General features: G+C 45.6%; 1 protein-coding gene across 1 annotated transcript in view; it reads left to right on the top strand.

Moving 5' to 3' along the window:
- LOC137427680 (transmembrane protease serine 3) overlaps positions 1-14849 on the top strand; it is an 82461-nt gene that overhangs the window by 23733 nt on the left and 43879 nt on the right. The window contains exon 7 of the mRNA XM_068117327.2: positions 1196-1239. Coding sequence (XP_067973428.2) covers positions 1196-1239 — 44 coding nt within the window. The remainder of the gene's footprint in view (positions 1-1195; positions 1240-14849) is intronic.

The following is a 14849-nucleotide window of genomic DNA, read 5'->3' as shown; positions in this document are numbered from 1 at the left end:
CTTCATTTCTATATGCCCTGCAGTGGACAGGTTAATTGGTTTATGCACTGAAGGGGTCACCCTGGTGTGCACTGCTGTGTTCTGCCTCACTGAGTTGTTCAGGTATGATGTACTCAGCACAAGCTTCCGGTCGGCCCGGAGGTGGGGGTGCGGGGCCTGTCACGGAACGTCAAAACAAACGGCCTGCCGGGGCCGCCCAAAAGTCGGGCGTGAGGGGCGCGTCCACTAATGGAACGCCTCTCGCTTCCCAGATCGAGGGCCACGTGGTCAGGAGAACCTCGTCCCTTCCGGTCACACTTTGCCTATCGGCCGGCCTCGAAGACCGAAATTGTGACGGTGTCACCCGAAAAATTTGAAATTACGAAATTTGAAAAAATTTGAAAAAAAAAATTACGGAATTTCAAGTGGCCCAATATCTGAAAATGTTCGCAACATATTAATGTACATTTGTGCCAAATTTGGTGCTTGTTTTACAAAATGCACAATTCTTTTGAATATTTGGGCTAAGCCGCCCCACTAGTTTGGATGTTTGACAAGGAAGAAGTGCTTCAATTTTGGAGAAGATCCGAATCCGAATCCAGATCCGAGAGTTTTTATTTTTTAAATTTTAATAAAGTGATTCGTCACCATTGAGTTATAGGGCTAAAACCGATATATAGGACGATATCTCAAAAGGTTTTGGAAGGATTCGGATGAAAGTTGGTGGATAGGTTGGGTGTGCGACAAAGATGAATCGACTTAATTTTGGTGAAGATCCTAATACGAATCCGCATACGAGAATTTTAATTTTTAAAGTGATTCTTCAACATTGAGTGATTGGGACAAAAACGACATGTATCACAATATTTCAAAAAATGGTGGACAGGTTATGAGAAAACTAGGTGAATGAGTTCGTTAGGCGACAAGAACAAGCCGATTAGATTTTGGTTCAGGTCTGAATACAGATCCGGTCTATCAGTGGGATACAAGACCTAAACCGTTCAGCCTGGCGGAGGTGTGCGCTCTACCGAGTGCCGTTCTAGTTCAACTCTGCTTTAGCTGGAAAGCATTGGGATTTGTAATGGTGTGCCATCGATCTCTCTTGTTTGGCAATTGCTTTGAAATCAAACATTAAATCAGTTGATATGTCCTTCTAAATCCTTGTAAGTGCTTTATATTGTCAGTAAAGTGACTTTTATCTCTCTCCCATCCTCAGAACGCAGTGTCAAAATGATCTTTTGGTTACCATCCAATGCTTCAGTGAGTATTTGTATTCCATCCACCTTTTCATCACTCGGTGTATCTGCATGAGCTCGAGCATAAATTGTTTGCACCATCTTCCTGTCGAACTTTATTTCATCAACCACCCTCTTTCTCCTTATTCTCCCACCTTCCATGCCTGTTTAAGGCAATATAATTTCTCCAAATGCACCTTTCAAGAATGGCTTGAGTTCTCTTTATTTCTGTGGAACTTTGAATTGTAACTGTATTATCCAATCTGCTGCTGATCAGGTGTGACACCACCCCGTTAGTAGCTTTAAATGCCAGGTTGTGCAAGGGAAGTCGATCAGTCGGTCGTCCAATTCCATGAATGCGATGTTCCATGGAACATGGCGTCGCCACCCCTCTCTTTCATATTTGCCTTGTTGAGGCCGTGGAGTCATTGTCTTCTTTATCAGAAATTTACAATGGGAGATGGAGTTATGCGATCTGCTTCTTTCGCTCATCATAGGCACTGGTTGGTGGGCATGCGGTGAATTACTCCGGCTCTTATTTTTACTTTTATTTTCTACAAGAGCGAGGCTCGTGGAAGAGCAAGGTTAAATTGAAAGTGTGATAGTGGAACAATAATTGGGAGCAACTGGCAAGAGGATAAACAAACAAACAGGAAAGGAAGAGAGAGAAATAGAGAACACTGAAATTGGCAAGTAAAATGGTTGGGTTAGGAAGGGTTATTGGGAGTATTAAATATCATGGGTCAGTATGAGGATGATAGGAGGTGGGGTAGCACCGCCAAATTGAAGCTCCTGATGTTAGAGTGTGAAAGGATGGCCTCTGGAAGGCAGTTCCATCGATGGGAGAAGCGAGTCATCTTTTTTGGTCTTGTTTCTCCTGCCCTCTGACCTATTTGCTCTACTTCTGCGCAAACCTCCACCATCTTCCCCCAATCACACTTATTAGCCCGTCCGGTGCACAGCAGCAGACAGGGTTTTGTGTGCGTGTGCGTGTCCGTGTCCGTGTCCGTGTCCGTCCGTCTTGGCCGTAACTTTTTACCATTTGAGTTTTGTCATCAAATTTTCACCAAAGCTTTATTATGCTAATATGGAGAAGGCAAATTAATAATATGGTCAAAGGTCAGCATCACATAAAATCGTCAATTTTCATCCGATTGACCTGAAATGTTAATAATTTGCATATTAGGTCACTGAATTGGTTCACCAATCAAAAGCTACAAGCCGATTGTTTTTGTGTTTTGTTTTTAGATAAAAGGTCAAAGGTCAAGGTTGCGTAAAATCACCAATTTTCATCCAATTGACCTGGAATTTAAAGAATTTGCATATTGGGTCACAAAATTGGTTCATGAATCAAAAGCTAGAAGTTGATTGTTTTTTGTTTTTTTAGATCTAAATCTCTAAGGTCAAGGCTACATAAAATCATCAATTTTCATTTTGCATTTTTTTTTCAACTGTTTTTGTTATTTGAGCATATGGAAGAAGATGTCTGAATACAAATGGATGCACGGACAGGCTGCATTTTCAGATGCTTTCTAGTTATACTTAAAACCCTTACCTTGTTCCCCTCATCAGGTTTCGGCCTTAACCCTCGCTTCTATTATTTTGTCCCCCTCTTATGCCACATGCGGAACTGCTTAACTGAGTCAGTATTTTGTATACAAAATCAAGGCTTATAGAAAAGCAGATATGTTCTTGTGCTCTTCACTCCAGGCCCTCAAGGGTGCTGCCCACTATTACCTCGTTGTCTCTCACCTTTCTGACTTTGAGCTTTTCCACAACCACTGAGACCCTGAATCGTTTACACCTGCAACTCCTCTACTCGAGCTATGATTCATCTTGACATTATTGACCTGTTTATCTTTCAGCCCACTTTGTGTCTGCTGACCTTTATCTTTTGAGTCCCATATGACAAATTGTGAACTTTTTATGGCTGAGAATAATGCTACGTGCAGATCATTGCTTTGGCGCAGGGCATTGTGGGATGGTGTAGGAATTTGGAATTTGGCTCGGATACTGGCACACAAAGGCCTACTTTGTTAAAGACACTGTGCGATCTTAACTACCATTGGCAAATGCTTCACACATGGACCATTGGTGTTCATCTGACGGATAGTGCGTTGATGCAACACTATGCCTGCGAAACACCAGGGTGGCAGTTTTTTGTATACGTAGTCGAGGCTCGTGGAAGAGCTAGCACACTGAACGTATCAGGATGTAACGGACAAAAGCAGGATGCAAAACACGCATGCATGGAGAAAGAAACTCCAAGGTGGAAAACCTGGAATATAAAAAACCACCTTTAGAGGCCATTTTTCCCCGCAAGCGGGGGTTGGCCTTTTTCGGGCACCGTGGTTGTTGTTGTTTTTTGGTCCCCTTTTTGAAGCAATGTTTTACGGCCGGATGCCCTTCCTGACGCCAACCCTTTTTGCCGCCTTTAACGACAAACAGGGACTTACCAGTGAACTGGTACTCAATTAGCCGACCTCGGAAGGATGACAGGCTGAGTCAACCCCCCTGGCGTTAACCTGGAATATTGGGAATATAAATATAAACCTGGAATATAAATAAATATATAACCTGGAATATAAACCTGGAATATTGGGAGGGATTTGGGTGGGGGTTAACGAGGGTAGAAAAGATCATGGTTTTGGATTGGGGATGATCTGAGACAGTGATGAGACTGTCTTGAAGACCTGGGGAGAAGGATGAGATTGTTAGATCAGGAATCTATTCCAAACTAGGCTGCTCACAGTTGAGTTCGCTTCCTCTGCACTATCTTCCTGGCCACAATGATGTATACGGGTGTGTAAATTAAAAATGAGGTACAAACTGAAGGTGTGTGCAGTGCTATTTTCCATTTTAATTCTCCATATAAAAGCATGATTTTTTTTTTCCAAACCGAAGGATTTCAATGCCTGACATCATCACTCTTAAGGAACTTGCTTCCTTATCTTGCATCACCCTTCTCAGATGGCGTAATGTCTGATATGAAATTCTAATTTAAATAATTACTCAGACATTTTTCTCAGGTTAAAAAAATCCTTCCACAGCTTTTTTTTTGAGCCTGGTGTTGGCTTAGCGGTTAGTGTGCCGGCTTTGGATCCTAGGATCCTGGGTTCGAATCCCGGTCGATCGCTGAATTAACGCCAGGGGGGTTGACTCAGCATGACATCCTTCCGAGGTCGGAAAATTTAGAACTGTTACGTGCTCCTAACCAAACCCCGGTCACGGTGTACCTCCGAGCCCCGAAAGGAGTCACGGCAGAAAGATGTGCTATTATGTGTGCCAATGACCAATGGTGAAACCACACCAATCAATCGATACCAAAACCAAGTATTGTATTAATCTCACACAATAATAACAACTTGCACAAGTACAATATAACTTCAATTGCACAACAAATACCATATAATTCCTGTGATGGTACCACCAGTTTCTTAATTCAATAACTCACGGTACTCCACATGAGCGAAATGTAACACCCCCAAAGTCACTGTCACGGCACCAGGCCCAAAGTCGATCCACGCTCCGGTGATCACAAGAAAACAGGTCGTACCGAGACCTGAACCCAGGACGGCTTACAGTCGACGCTGCCGAAGAGCCACTTGGTGAGGTGTCAGGCCGACGTCGGTCAGGCAAAAGTTCACCCAAAAGGCGACTGGGAATTCACACCTTCGGTTTACCAGACAATGATGCTGATATGAACGAGCAGCAGCTCCCAAGCAGAGAACCACGAATTCCCAAACGAATTCCCAAACGAAATCCACGACACACACGCGAACCAGGTTAACGGCTGGTGCGCGGTGAAATGACTGGAGCGAGGTGAAATGGCGGATGAGCCCGTAATGGAGGCGTACCTGCTCTCCAACAATGATTCACTTTCGGAACCAACCGCAAACCCCGTCACGCAGGTTTATCTGCCACAGCGATAACGACCCTGTCAGAGGAATCCCTTTCCCGGGGAAACCAATATTCGCTTGTGACCAACGTTCGCCAGCATCCTCTCGACACTTCGAAGCAGATCGGCCTTTCTTTCCCGATCTCACTTGATCCGCTCCAGCCTCCTCTTCTTCTTCCTCCGGTTTCTCCCGATCCATTTCGTTTTTCTTTTGAAACACTAATTTTTACTTTTGAAGACAGTTATCTCCATTTCACTCAAACTGTAACAATAATAGTACAATGAATGAATGAATGAATGATCCTTTTCAGGCCATTTTTCCCCGCCACAGCGGGGGTTAGCCTTGCGGGCCCCATGACAATCATGGTTCCCTGTTTGAGGCAATGTTTTTATGGCCGGATGCCCTTCCTGATGCTAACCCTTTGTCGCCTCTTACGATGCGCAGGGATACGGTGTACCTATTCTAAATCGGGGTACACACCGGGATCATTCATCCCAGCAAGCTGGTATTCAATTTGCTGACCTCGGAAGGATGACAGGCTGAGTCAACCTCCCTGCTGTTAATTTAGCGATCGACCGGGATTCAAACCCAGGATTCCTGGATCCCAAGCCGGCACCCTGATCGCTAAGCCAACACCAGGTAACAATAATAGTACATGAAACTAAAAATGTTTCCAGTGGATGAAAACCACAAAGATGGAAGTGATGAATCCGTAACACTCCCCACCCTCAAGAAAGAAAGTTTGAACATAGTGAAAACTTTCTTTTCATGCAAAAACCCTCTTTGACAAACAAAAGTAAAACTCACACCCAAATGATCAACTCACGTGAGCCACAATAATTCATATTCCCCAGAAGATAGCAACAACTTCCAAACAACCTACAGGAATTTTCAAAGTTAGTTCACTCTGGATAAAGCATCGGCAACGACATTGTCCCTGCCCTTTACATGCTCAATTTCCAAGTTGTACTCCTGCAAAGACAAACTCAATCTCATCAACCTCTGAATTTTATTTTTCATTTTTTGAATGAAGGTTAAGGGGTGGTGAACAGTGAAGACTTTTAACTCTGGATTCTCTTGCACCCCGACTACAGGCACGACAGGTGAGACAGGACCCTTTTTTTTCCCAGGCTTACTCTCATAATATTTTTTTCAGTCGGTTGATATGACACAGCTGCCGCTTTTTCCGTTGGTCGGGAGTTGTTACCACATAATCTGTTTCATTAACCCTCCTTTCGGTTGCATATGGACCAAAATACTGAGCCTGTAGTGGCTGACCTGGAACAGGAAGCAACACTAACACCCGGTCCTCAGGACTGAAATTTCTTATCTGAGATTTCTTGTCATGTCTCACTTTCATTTTATCCTGTCACTTTCAAGTTTCCTCTCGCAACTTCACAAGGCGTTGCCAATCTGTGCCTAACCGTTGACACATTCTCGACAACTGTTGACTGCAACTCCTTCTGTAGCCACTGTTCCTTCACCAATTTCAATGGTCCTCGCACTGCGTGTCCAAACACAAGTTCAAAAGGACTGAATCCCAATGACTCCTGAACAGATTCCCTCGTAGCAAACAACAATAAGGGTATTCCCTCATCCCAATCCTTGTCACATTCAAAACAGTACGTTCTGATCATATTCTTCAATGTCTGGTGAAACCTTTCCAAGGCCCCTTGGCTCTCGGGATAGTAAGTACTTGATCTTACTTGTTCCACTCCCAACAGGTGTACCACTTGCTGAAAAAGCGTTGACATGAAATTGGAACCCTGATCAGACTGGATGACCTTAGGTAGGCCAACCAAAGTGAAAAATTTAATCAAGGCCTTCACAATAACTGCTGCAGTAATTTTCCTAAGAGGCACTGCCTCTGGGAACCTTGTGGAAGCGCACATGATGGTCAGCAAATACTGATGTCCAGCCTTAGTTTTAGGTAAAGGGCCTACACAGTCAATAATGACACGGCTGAATGGCTCTTCAAAAGCTGGAATTGGTTTTATAGGTGCAGAAGGGACTTTCTGATTAGGTTTTCCCACCAGCTGGCAAGAATGGCAAGATTTACAGAAATCCGCCACATCACGTCACAATCCTGGCCAGAAAAAATGTACCAAATTCTGTCATGTCTTGTTCACTCCAAGGTGCCCGGCCAAAGGCGGCTCATGTGCCAAACTCAATATCTCCTTCCGGTACAGCGGTGGCACCACAATTTGGTATTGAACTTTCCACCCATCATTTGCTGGCACCTCCGGTGGTCTCCATTTTCTCATGAGTATTTCCCCTTTCATGAAGTAACCAATAGGTATCTTCATAGCCTCTTCCTCTGTAATGGCTTTACCAATCAAACTCCGGAGCTCCGAATCTCTGTGTTGTCCTTTAACAAGTCTCTTTCGGACAAGCACCGTTTGTTCAGCCTCGTTCCCAGATGTCTCCGACAAACACTCCATTTTCTCTTTTGGTCCAGATGCCACCTTTTCCTTAGGTTCCTTGATGTCACTCCCTTTCCTATTACCTCTTCCAGACTTTTCCTCCAATATCTCTATGGAATCCAAAACCACATCACCTCCCTTCTCCTTCTCGTCAGAGCACTTCCTACCCATAGCACGAGTCACTGCACAGGATGGAAAGATACCTGGAATCTCCTGCTCTGACTGTGCTGTGTTATTTTCCATACTGGGCTTTTCAACCAACATCGGATTACCAGAAACTCGACCCCCGGCCAAATCATTCCCGATAATAAAAGAGATTCTCTCTACCGGAAGAGTGGCTTGTAACCCCACAGTGACCGGTCCTGAAACCAACTCAGCCTTTAAATGGATGACATGAGGAGGAGCTTTAACATAGCCACCAACCCCCTGTAAGAGAACACTAACCCCAGTTGCCGTCTTCTCCGACAATGGCAAAACGCCCTCAAGCATCAAAGATTGATGTGCTCCCGTGCTCCTCAATACCCTAACAGGTCTCTGGTTTGTTAAGTCCCCATCCAGTGACACAAACCCCTCGGAAATAAAAGGTTTGTAACCCTCTTGGACAAGGTCGTTCTGTGATGTCGTAACTTTGGCACGGGAACCTTCACAAGGCACTGTCCTCCAAGGACAATTTCTCACATTGGCCAACACATTCGGCGTTGCACTAGTCTGACTCTGCTCCTGATTTTTCCTTTTCAGGGCATAACATTGGGACATCAAATGCCCAGGTTTCTTGCAAAAAGCGCAAGTAGGCCCGGAGGAAAAACTCATGGTCTGCCTCGGGCCCCCCGGATGATAGGTCTGTCTTGGAACTGCAGTCTTCTGATCCCTAAAAGTCACGGTATCAGATTTGTCCCCATAGTCCTCTCTCGGCCGCCTGCATGAAAATTTGTTTTCCAATCCTGATTTACCATAACTCCCCTGGCTAACTCTCGGCAGGAAGTTGGGTTTGTGGAACCCCATCCGGTGTGTCAAGGCATACCGTATTTTCCGGTGTATCAACCGCACCCGTGTATCAACCGCACCCCCGATTTTCGACTTCAAAAAATAAATAAATAAAAATGAGATTTTCGAGGGGGAAAAAAAAAAATCAGGAAAATTTAAAAAACAGAAGAGAATAAATAAATAAAATGGAAAGCGAAATATGATGAAAGGAAAGAGAAACTGAAGACAGAGAACGAGTGAAAATACATGAAATGAGTTGAAAGAGAATTTAAAAAACATTATAATTATTCTTTCTTGCCAATGTGGGGCCCTGAAAAGGGCCGTTGGGTTTTGGCTCTTGCCAATATGGGGCCCTGAAAAGGGCCGTTGGGTTTAGTCTCTAAAATCCGAAGAAGTCCTCGTCATCCGTTTCTTCAGTCCAATCCGAATCGGGGTAGGCGAGATCCTCGTCGTCGTTATCCTCTTCTCCAAGACGGTGAAGGACTGGTTTGTGTGCAATATCGAGTTGGATGTTACAATCTCGGACTTCTATGCAGAGTTCTCAGACGGCAAGTATGATGGGGATAGGGAGCCATTGCCTGACGATACACGCGGTACTTTTGTCAAAGTATTCGCCGGCCCCAGTAAAACTGACATGACGAAAGGTTCACCAGCTTGCAAAGTTTCTGATGTGACAAAGACTCTTGGCTCATTCTCAAATTTGTGTTGGCTGCAGACACGGCCACGGATCACAGGATGGAACCCGATGAATGAAGAAATAAAATCATTTTGAGGAGAAAGGAGTCTTTATTTCATATTTTTCCATGTCAACAAAACTCAGTTGAAAGTAGGAAAAAAATATAAAAAATAAAAATAAAAACCTCCTCCCTACCCGAACTTTTGAGAAAAAGGACGCTCAACAACTTTTTATTTTTATGTGGCCTTACCGTGGCGTTGGTTAGACAATAGGTACGTCATAATGTCCCATGCAAAACATCCTGTTTACCATGTTGACGCTTTTGTTTGGTGACTTAATCCTGTCTTTATTTAGCACACTCTATTCACTATGTGACCTGTCATTCAAAGAGGACTAGTGAAAGTACACATTTTCACAAACACGCATAGAAAAATCAAATATTACAAACTTCAAACTTTCTTGTATTTTGACTGGCAGCAGTAAACGGCGTTGAACCTACCTTAGTAACGTAATTGACGATCATTCATCATTGTATCCCCGCAACCCCAAAGTAATATAAAGATTAGGTCCCGTTGATATGACAGTTTTTCAATGCACAAATTTTTCTGTTACTGTGTATCAACCACACCCCCTTTTTTAGGGTTTTCCCGTCGGTAAAAAACCGCGGTTGATACACCGGAAAATACGGTGGTCATCTGCCACTGTTGCTGCCTCATACAACTCCGGTACCTTTTTTTCATGCAGATGCACTTTAATGTCCACGTGGACACACTGTTTGAATTCCTCCACCAAGATCAATTGTCGTAAACGGTTGAAGTCTTTCCCAATCTCCTTCGAGTCACACCACCTATCAAACATAGTTTCCTTCATTCTGGCAAACTCCATATGGGTCTCACTCTCACTCTTCCTGGCATTCCTAAATTGTTGTCGGTAAGCTTCAGGGACCAATTCATAGGCTTTGAGAATGGCTTTCTTCACTATCTCATAATCTGCACATTGGTCAATCGGTAAAGCTGAATAGATATCTTGAGCTTTACCCACCAGAACACTTTGTACTAACATAGTCCATGACCCCACAGGCCATTTTAACATTTGAGCCACCTTCACAAAGTGTAAAAAGAACTTGGCTACCTCCTTTCCATTGAAGGGTGGAACCAGCCTCACATGCCCACCAACTTCCCAAGAGTTCTGACTGGTTGCCGAACTAGCCGGCATGGATACTACTTCTCTCCGTTCCCCCAGTAATTCCAGCTCCTTGAGTTTAAGTTCCCTCTGATGATAATAATAATAATAATAATACATTTATTTAATATAGCGCTTTTTAAGAAGCCCAAAGACGCTTTGACAGAGTACAAAAAAACAAGTGCAAAAAGACAAAAATCAACAGGTAAATAATCAAAGCAAAAGGAAGGAGAAGGAGAAGAGATAGTCAGGGGTTAAATGCTGTGGGTTAAATGTTGAATGCAGTGTTGAACAGGTGGGTCTTGAGTGATGTTTTGAATGTGGTGAGTGAGGAAGAGTCTCTGATGGTGTGAGGTAGTGAGTTCCAGAGGGTGGGAGCAGCGATGGAGAAGGCCCTGTTCCCCCAGGATCTGAATTTGGTCCGCATGGGGGAGGGGGGGGGGGGGGTCAGGAGGTTGGTACCAGTAGAGCGGAGGTTGCGGGTGGGAGTGTGTCTGGAAAGGAGGTCAGTCAGGTCGGATGGGGCCAGGTTATGGAGTCATCGGCTCCATAACCTGGCGAGGGGGCCAGGTTATGGAGGGCTTTGTAGGTCAAGAGGAGGATTTTGTACTGGATTCTCTGGGGGATGGGGAGCCAGTGAAGCTTGTAAAGGACGGGGGTGATGTGGTCACGGGTCCGGGAATGGGTGAGTAGACGGGCAGCGGAGTTCTGAATGTATTGGAGTTTATTGATGATTATTGAGGGTGAACCAAAGAGGAGGCTGTTGCAGTAGTCCAGAGGGGAGGTGATGAAGGCGTGGATGAGGGTTTCTGCAGCCGTGGAGGAGAGGGATGGACAGAGACGGGCGATATTTTTCAGGTGAAAAGGCTGTCTTTGTGATCTGTTTAGTGTATTTGTCGAAGGAGAGGGTTTGGTCAAAGATGATGCCAAGATTCCGGATGTGAGGGGAGGTGGATATTGGGAAACCGTCGATGTTGAGGGCAAAGTTATGGGTGGATTTGGTGAGCGTTTTTGGGCCAATGATGATTATTTCAGATTTATCATAGTTAAGTTTGAGGAAGTTGATTTGAAGCCAGGATTTTATTTCAGTGATGCAGTTTGTCAGGATAGATTGGGTGGCGGTGGAGATGAAAAGCTGGATGTCATCGGCGAAGCAGTGGAATTGGAGACAATGACGGCGGATTAAGTGACCAAGGGGGGACAGGTACAGGATGAAGAGGAGGGGGCCAAGAACTGAACCTTGGGGGACACCTTGGGGGAGGGGGCAGTGGGGGATTTGCAGTTATTGATGGGGATGAACTGGCGTCTGTCAGAGAGGTATGATTTGATCCAAGAGAGGGCAGTGCCGGTAAAGTTAAAGGTGGTTTCAAGTCGGGTGAGGAGGATGGTGTGATTGATGGTGTCAAAGGTGGCGCTGAGGTCGAGGAGGATGAGGATGTTGAGGGTTGCCAGCATCAGAGGAGAGGAGAAGCTCTTTGGTGATTTTGAGGAGAGCAGTTTCAGTACTGTGGTTGGAGCGGAATCCGGATTGGAATGTTTCATACAGGTTATTGGCAGAGAGGTGATGTTTAAGATGAGTGGCTACAGCGCGTTCCAAAACTTTTTTCAGAAAGGGTAGGTTGGAGATGGGTCTGAAGTTGTTTAGGGTGTCAGGGTTTAGACCAGGTTTTTTCAGAATGGGGGTAACAGCAGCAATTTTGAGGGATGGTGGGATGATGCCTGTAGACAGGGAGGAGTTTATTGTTACAGTGATAAGTGGAGAGAGAGAGCAGGAAGGGAGGCCTTGACAAAGCTGGAGGGGATGGGGTCAAGAGTGTAGGTGGCAGTTTTCATTCCTATGAGGAGTTCAGAGAGGTCAGTAGGGGAGACTGGAGAGAACTGAGACAGTGGTTGGCAGGATAAGGGGGGGCAGGTGGTTTGAGGGGGAGCAGGTGCGGTGGTGGTTAAGCTGCTGTAGATGTTGTCAATTTTGCTTTGGAAGAATGAAAGGAAGGAGATGCAGTTGTCTACTGTGAATGACTGGGTGGTGGTGTCCAGGGGGCTGAGGAAGTTTGTTTATTGTAGAGAAGAGTGCTTTTGGGTTTCCGGAGCCAGAGTGGATAATTTGAGAGTAGTAGGCGGAGCGGGCGCGGGAGAGGGCATTTTTGTAGTGTTGTAGGTGGTCCTTGTAGGCTTGGGAGTGAATTGTGAGACCTGTTTTATTGCGGAGTCTTTCAAGTTGGCGAGCACGAGTTTTCATCAGGCGGAGTTCAGGGGTAAACCAGGGAGCAGAATGGGTGAAAGAAACTGTTTTGGTTTTTATAGGCGCAAGCTTTCAAGGCAGGAGGAGAGAGTGTGGTTGTAGTAGTCAGTGAGGTCAGAAGGGGTGTGGAGGTCAACGAAGGGAGAAGTGGAGATTTTTTCAGAGAGGGTGGATGAGAATGAGGTTGGTGAAAGAGCGTTTAGCTTACGGAAGTTGATAGTGTGATAATGCCTTGGTGCTGAGGTGGGGATGTTGATGGTCATAGTGATGGCTAAGTAGTCAGAGAGGGTGAGGTCGGAGCCAGAGAGATGGTGCAAAATTAATCCAGTAGAGCAGACAAGGTCCAGAATGTGCCCACGGTTATGGGTAGGAAAGTTGACATGTTGAGTGAGGTTAAAGCAGGTGAGTAAATGAGTGAAGTCAGTGGTTATTGTGGAGTCTGGAGTCCATGTGGATATTGAAATCACTGAGGAGGAGGATTGAGGGGGAGAGGGAACAGAGTTGGGTCAGAAAGTAGGAGAAGTCAGACAGGAATGATGGGTGTGGTTTGCGAGGGCGGTAGACGACAGCCATGACTGACTGTGTGTGATCAGAGAGTTTAAAAGCCAGGTGTTCAAATGATGGAGCAGATGAGATGGAGATGAGGCTGGTCTTGATGTCCTGTCGGTGAATTACGGCAATTCCACCACCTCGGCCCTCTGAGCGTGGTTTATTGATGTAAGAATATCCATTGGGTGCAGTGAGGTTGAGTGAGTAGTCCAGAGGTTGTTGCCAGGTTTCAGTGAGACAGAGAAAGTCCAGTTTATTTTCCAGAATGTAGTCGTTCAGGATGAAGCTTTTGTTGTTGAGGGGACCGGGTATTGAACAGGGTGAGCTTGATGTTGCTTTGTACGGTGGGGATGAACTCAGGTGATTTAGCCAGGGTTTGCAGACAGGAGGTGCGATCGTGTGCGTTGCTGTGACCAGGTGCACTGGGACGATGAGTGGGAGTGCGCTGAGCCGACCAGAGTACGGGAATGAAGTGACCTGTTTGTAAATAAACAAACTTACGACCGGAGCCTCTATGAATGTATCTGGGTCGTCGCAGGAGTCCGTGGGATTTGTTTGCAGAGATGCATGATGGGGTGGAGTGAGTATTGAGCAGAAAAAGCCTTGCGGCAGAGTACCTTAGAGCCATGCCAGGCAGGAGCGAAGGGACGAGTAAGAGGCCAAGGTTGAGGAGGACGAGTAGGCCTTGCCGCAGCAGCAAACGACCGCAGCCGCTAATCAAGACAGCAAAGGCCGCAGCGGCAAACGACCGCAGCCGCTAATCAAGCAAACCAAGACCCCAGCGGCAATCGACCGCAGCCGCAAACAACGGCCACAAACAACGGGAGCGGGCCTGAGGAAACGGTGGAAGAGCCGGGCAGGCGGAGCCAGGAGCAGAGCCGGGACCGAGCAGAGGGCAGACCCAACGGCCAAAAAGCCACCACGACCACCAGAAAAGCAGACTATATACAATGACCCAGTCGGAGAAGCGGCGAACAAGTAACGCCAGCGTCCTCTCCAGACCGGACCGGAAGCGCAAACAAATCAATCATTGCATGGTATCAGGTGTATCAGGATACTCCATGTCCCATTCCTTTAACTCCCTTTCAGCTCTCCTTTCCTCTGCTCTTTCCTCTGCTCTTCTCTCCTCGAGTTCCTTTTCTGCTTTCCTTTCCTCTGCTCTTTCCTCGGCTCTTCTCTCCTCGATTTCTCATTCCTGTTCTGCTCTTTCCTTTTCGACTCTCCTTTCCTCTGCTCTTTCCTCTGCTCTTTCCTTTTCTGCTTTCCATTCCAACTCTTTTAACCTTTCCTGTCTCTGCAGTTGCATCTCCATTTTCTGGAGCTCCACATTTCCTTTTTCCTCTAGTAACCAATCCAAGGCTACCTCTTCCCATGTTCCTTGGCCCACCAGAGATTCTACCACCAAAGTCTGAATCTCTGCTTTCTTCATACTAACTCGAACCTCCAAGTTACAATATTTGGCCAATATCATAAGTTCCGATCTTTTTAACACCTAGAACTGTGCCTCGTTAGGGGATGTCGCAAACTTTTATACGTCAAACACCATGGTGACTATTAATTAGCACCTGTTAACCTTCACACAAAAAATTCCAAATTTTCAGAAAAATTTGGAATGTTAGAAAATTCCAAATTTGGGAATTTTGGGAATGTTAGGGAATTCAATCCCGGACGAGCCGCCAA

This window comes from Myxine glutinosa, chromosome 5 (genome assembly GCF_964187855.1).
Source record: "Myxine glutinosa chromosome 5, kmMyxGlut1.1, whole genome shotgun sequence".
NCBI lineage: Eukaryota > Metazoa > Chordata > Myxini > Myxiniformes > Myxinidae > Myxine > Myxine glutinosa.
This window is presented reverse-complemented; position numbering and strand designations above follow the sequence as displayed.